The sequence below is a fragment of the Fukomys damarensis genome, unplaced genomic scaffold (assembly GCF_012274545.1).
Source record: "Fukomys damarensis isolate Sample0158 unplaced genomic scaffold, DMR_v1.0_HiC HiC_scaffold_19, whole genome shotgun sequence".
NCBI lineage: Eukaryota > Metazoa > Chordata > Mammalia > Rodentia > Bathyergidae > Fukomys > Fukomys damarensis.
The window spans coordinates 59,529,749-59,534,121 of record NW_022900931.1 but is presented as its reverse complement, the minus strand read 5'-3'; the positions used below and the strand labels follow the sequence as shown (position 1 = coordinate 59,534,121).

Here is a 4,373-nt window from a genome sequence, read left to right as displayed (position 1 = left end):
GAGCTGGGTGGCTGGAGGCCAGACTGAGAGGCCCTGGGGAGGTGAGCTAGGCTCTTACCCAGCCCTAGCGGGTCGCGACGCTGCAGGCGTTCCAGGAGGTGGTCGCCGCAACTCGGTCGCCGAGGTAGGAGTGGCCGGCCACCTGTTTTGGGATTTACCTTGGGTGGGGGAGAGGCGGAGGCGCGCCCCGAGATTGGCGGAGGCGGGGTCTGGGAGGGAGTGGAGGCGCAGATTAAGGGTGACGGTAGATGGCTTGGAATCTGAGGGCCGGAAGCACAGTCCGAGGTTTGGACGGGAGAAGAGGCGGGATGATCCAGTGGAGGGACCCTGAAGCTGAGAATGGAGTGTTTGGAGAAGCGAGAGAAGCTAGGGAGGAACTTTTGGGGCAGCCGATCTGAAGATAAGAGCAATTTGAGTCTTCCCGCCGGTCTGAATTCGGGGCTTCATAGTGTTGTGGGTCCCGAACATTTGGAGAAAACAGAAGCAGAGTGGAAGAACCTTTTTGACGCCAAGATGCCACGGCAGAGAGGGGGTGTCGGGGAGAGTTCAGTGTTCGGGTCTTGGAGGCAAACAGGGAGTTTGGAAATGAAGTCGAGTGGCGTTTAGAAGTAAGAAAAATGGAGATAGTTTGGGGGGGGTCCTCATTAAAGTTACCTTGTCTCCCCATCGGGGAAGTTGAGAGAACGTTTGTCGGGCTTGAGCGATAGGTTAGGGCTTAGGTCTGTGTACCCGAGGGCAGTTTGGGAAGAATCTCATATTTTCTGGGCTCTTAGGGAACCGGGAGAAAGCAGATTTAGAGCCGGAGTAAGTTGGGGGAGGGGTGTTCCGGGCGTGGAGCTCAGACCCGTGGCCCGGGAGGCAACAGAGGGCGGGGCTCGGCAGGCGGCCGGCAGCTGGACGTCCGGGTTCCCTACCCCCACCATCTGGGCCCCCTGTGCGCATGCCCTAAGGGAGGGCGGGGAGTTCTAGACTCTCAGCGAGCGGAGCCCTCTGGGAATTGTAGTGCGTACTCGAAGCATGTGCGTATATTTCGCGGCTGTAGGTCCACATTTCCCAGAAGCCTCAGGGCCAAGCTGGGGCGTTCCTGGGTGCCGAATGGAGAGGCCCAGAGGAGGGCGGAGCCTGTGGTAGTCTAACGAATGGTTGGATCGGGCGGGGCTTGGCGTTTTTTCTACCAAGTTTTCTTATGGGGCGCCCTTTGAGGGGAGCCGAAGGCTTGGAAGGAAGGAATGAGGATGGCTCCTTTTCGTGCTTTGGGAGCTCTCCCAGTCAATTAAAGAAGAGAGCATGGACAAAAATACCCTCTGTAAAAGAAAGGAAGGTCTTTTCCTGTAAAGAAGTGCCTCCACGAATAGGTGCTCTTAACAGGGCCCCAGGTGGCACAGATATATTAGGCGCTCAATAAATAAAACTACTGAATGAATAAAAGGCAATTAATATGTGTTCATTAGTCACTTGCTGTGTGCCGTGCCCGGGCATCTCCTTGGCAATGCTGTGCGAAGTATTTTTTCCAATCCCCATTTTACAGATGAAACAGGCCCAGATAGTAGATGTCATGTCGCTGGTCAAGATCACACAGCTGAGCAGTGCCCAAGGCAGAATTCAAACCCAGCACCCCTCCTTCTGGCCGAGGTCTCTGTACTCCACACCTGTCTCTTAGGTGATGTGGTTGAAGAAATGAGTTTTATGGAGGAAGAGTTTTAAGACTCCAGGGACTTGAGTTAGGATCCTTACTTTGCAAATGAGATGGAATCTCGTGGATGTAAATTCAGTATTTGAGCCCACAAAAGGCAAAAAAGGGCTTTAAAAGTCCACCTATGTACTCCACATTTTGCTTTTGTTTTTTCAGTGCTGAAGATCAAATGTAGACCTTCACGTTTTATATCCCCTCCTTTTTTTGTTAATTGTTTGTAGTACTGGGGATTGAACCCAAGGCCTTGGTATTGACCTACAACCCAGTCCTTTTTTTATTATTATGTTTCGGGGTATTTTTTGGTACCGGGGATGAACTCAGGTCCTTTGAACTTGGAAGGCGGGCAGCAGAACCACTGAGCTAAATCCCCAGCCCTTTATTTTTATTTTGAGACAAGCTCTTTCTAGGTTACTGAGTTCCCCAGGCTGGGTTTGAACTTGTGATGCTGAGATTACAGGTGTGCACCACTGCACCTGGCTGTATCTTGTTTTCTTAATCACATGAATTTACTCGACACCTCCGACTGTCTTCATTTTATATAGATGAATAAACAGAGGGTCTTGTAGTTAAAAATCACCCACAGCTATACAGCCTGGCCTAAGAAAATGTGAATGACCTTGTGTCCCACGTCCCCTCCTGTCTCCCTAGAACATCATGGTGGGAGGCTTGAAGAGGAAACACTCCGATTTGGAAGAGGAGGAGGAGGAAGATGGGAAGTGGGACTGGAGCCCAACAGGCCTTCGGAACTACCAGCAAGCCCTGCTCCGAATCTCCCTAGACAAAGTCCAGCAGCGCAGCCTGGGTCCCCGAGCACCCAGCCTCCGCAGACACGTCCTCATCCACAACACCCTGCAGCAGCTCCAGGCCTCCATACGCCTGGCTCCAGCACCTGTCTTGCCTCCTGAGCCCCTCTTCTTGGGCGAGGAGGATTTCTCCCTGTCTGCCACCATTGGCTCCATCCTCAGGGAGCTGGAGACCTCCATGGATGAGACAGAGCCACCTCAGAATCCAGTGGCTCCCCCAGGCCTCCAGAATGAAGTGTTGCCTCAGCCTGATCCAGTTTTCTTAGAAGCTCTGAGCTCCCGGTACCTGGGGGATTCAGGCCTGGATGACTTCTTTCTGGACATTGACACTTCTGCGGTGGAAAAGGAGCCTGCCCTGGCCCCCCCAGAGCCCCCACGCAGCCTCTTCTGTGCCCCAGGGTCCTGGGAGTGGAATGAACTGGATCACATCATGGAAATCATTCTGGGGTCCTGAACTGTCTTTGGGCGGGGTCCTTTCTCACATCAGCCGTGTTAGGCTAGATCCCGGCTGCAGCTTGTGAGAGAGAGAGAGAGAGAGAGAGAGAGAGAGAGAGTGAGTGAGAGAGAGTGAGAGTGTGTGTGTGTGTGTGTATGTGTGTTGGTGGGGGCTCTAGTGACTGGCCGCCCCCATTCCTCCCATTTCAGGGTTCCACAAACTGTCTTGCATGTGTGTGTCTGGTTACCCCAGCCTTCTGTGAAGGTGGATCTTCCTGATATAATTTATCTGTTCCAGATGCCTTAAGGGCTCCATTCCTGGGAGTCTGCGTTCTCACATCTGCCTTTTCCTTCCAGTGACCACTGGGGCCTCAGGGAAGATGACACTGGGCCTGTCAGAGGTTGACAGGGATGTGCTGCCAGGTTGCTCTGGAAACCCAGGCTCTTGTCTCTTGAGGGAATGGGAGGGGCTGGTCTCCTCCCCACAAGTTGAACCCCACTTCCTTGGCAGGACCCCAGTCCCAGCAGCCTCCTGATTCATAACCAGGCCGGACCACGTGCAATAGGGTGGAAACCAAACTGCTCCATGCCGCATTATTTAAAAGAAAGGCAGGGTCTGTGGGGGCTTTTGTAAGTTTTTTAAAATAAAAGTGTTTTGGAAGGAGTGATGTGCATTAAGTGGATAACGTTCACTGGGACGATGGGAGGGACTTGCTGAGTTTCCTAGACATCTGCACCCTTTCCCTGCTGAAGAAGGGGCAGGTAGAAACACTTAAACACCGCCGGACATGACAGTTATTGAGTCTTCATTAAGAGTCCTGTCTGCCGGATGTGGTGGCACACACCTATAAATCCCAGCACCTAGGGCCGGGGATTTAGCTCAGTGGTTCCACCGCCTGCCTTGCAAGCGCAAGGACCCGAGTTTGATTCCCCGTGTACCAAATAAATGAATAAATAAATAAATCCCAGCACCAGCAACACAGTGAGTGGTTTTTTTTTTGTTTTTTTTTGTTTTTTTTTTTGGTATTAATCAAACTGAGGGCCTTTCATTTGCCAGGCAGGCACTGTATTGCTGAGCTACATCCCTGGCCCTACACAGTGAGTTTAAAGCCACCCTGAACCATGTAGCAAGACACAGTCTCAAAAACGCCAGAAAAAAGGGCCTAACAAGTGCAAGGTCCCGAATTCTATCCCCAGTACCAAAAAACAGAAAAAGAAGAATCCTGTCTGAACCCCAATACGGCGGGGCAGGCCTGTGATCCCAGCATTCTGGGAGGCTGAAGCCCAGTGAGACCCTGTCTCAAAAGAGAAAAGGACTGGGGATAGGGAGGTAGCTTTGTACAATGAGTTCAATCCCTAGTGAGGAAAAAGCACAAAGAGGCTTGCAATCAAGATGGACGTTCAAGATCCCAACAATGAATGTAACTGTACTGTATACCTAA

The 4,373-nt window shown here is 51.9% G+C and overlaps 1 protein-coding gene across 2 annotated transcripts in view; it reads left to right on the top strand.

The window, feature by feature from the left end:
- The window catches only part of Sertad3 (SERTA domain containing 3), a 4,416-nt gene extending 597 nt beyond the window's left edge, over positions 1-3,819 (top strand). The window contains exons 1-2 of one of the 2 annotated variants that reach the window (XM_010614469.3): positions 7-124; positions 2,342-3,819. In XM_010614469.3, coding sequence (XP_010612771.1) covers positions 2,348-2,950 — 603 coding nt within the window. In that variant the 5' untranslated portion in view covers positions 7-124; positions 2,342-2,347 and the 3' untranslated portion in view covers positions 2,951-3,819. Of the gene's footprint in view, positions 1-6; positions 125-2,341 lie in introns of those variants that run through there. The other variant, XM_010614470.3, reaches the window with a different exon arrangement.
- The last annotated feature ends 554 nt before the right edge of the window (positions 3,820-4,373 follow it).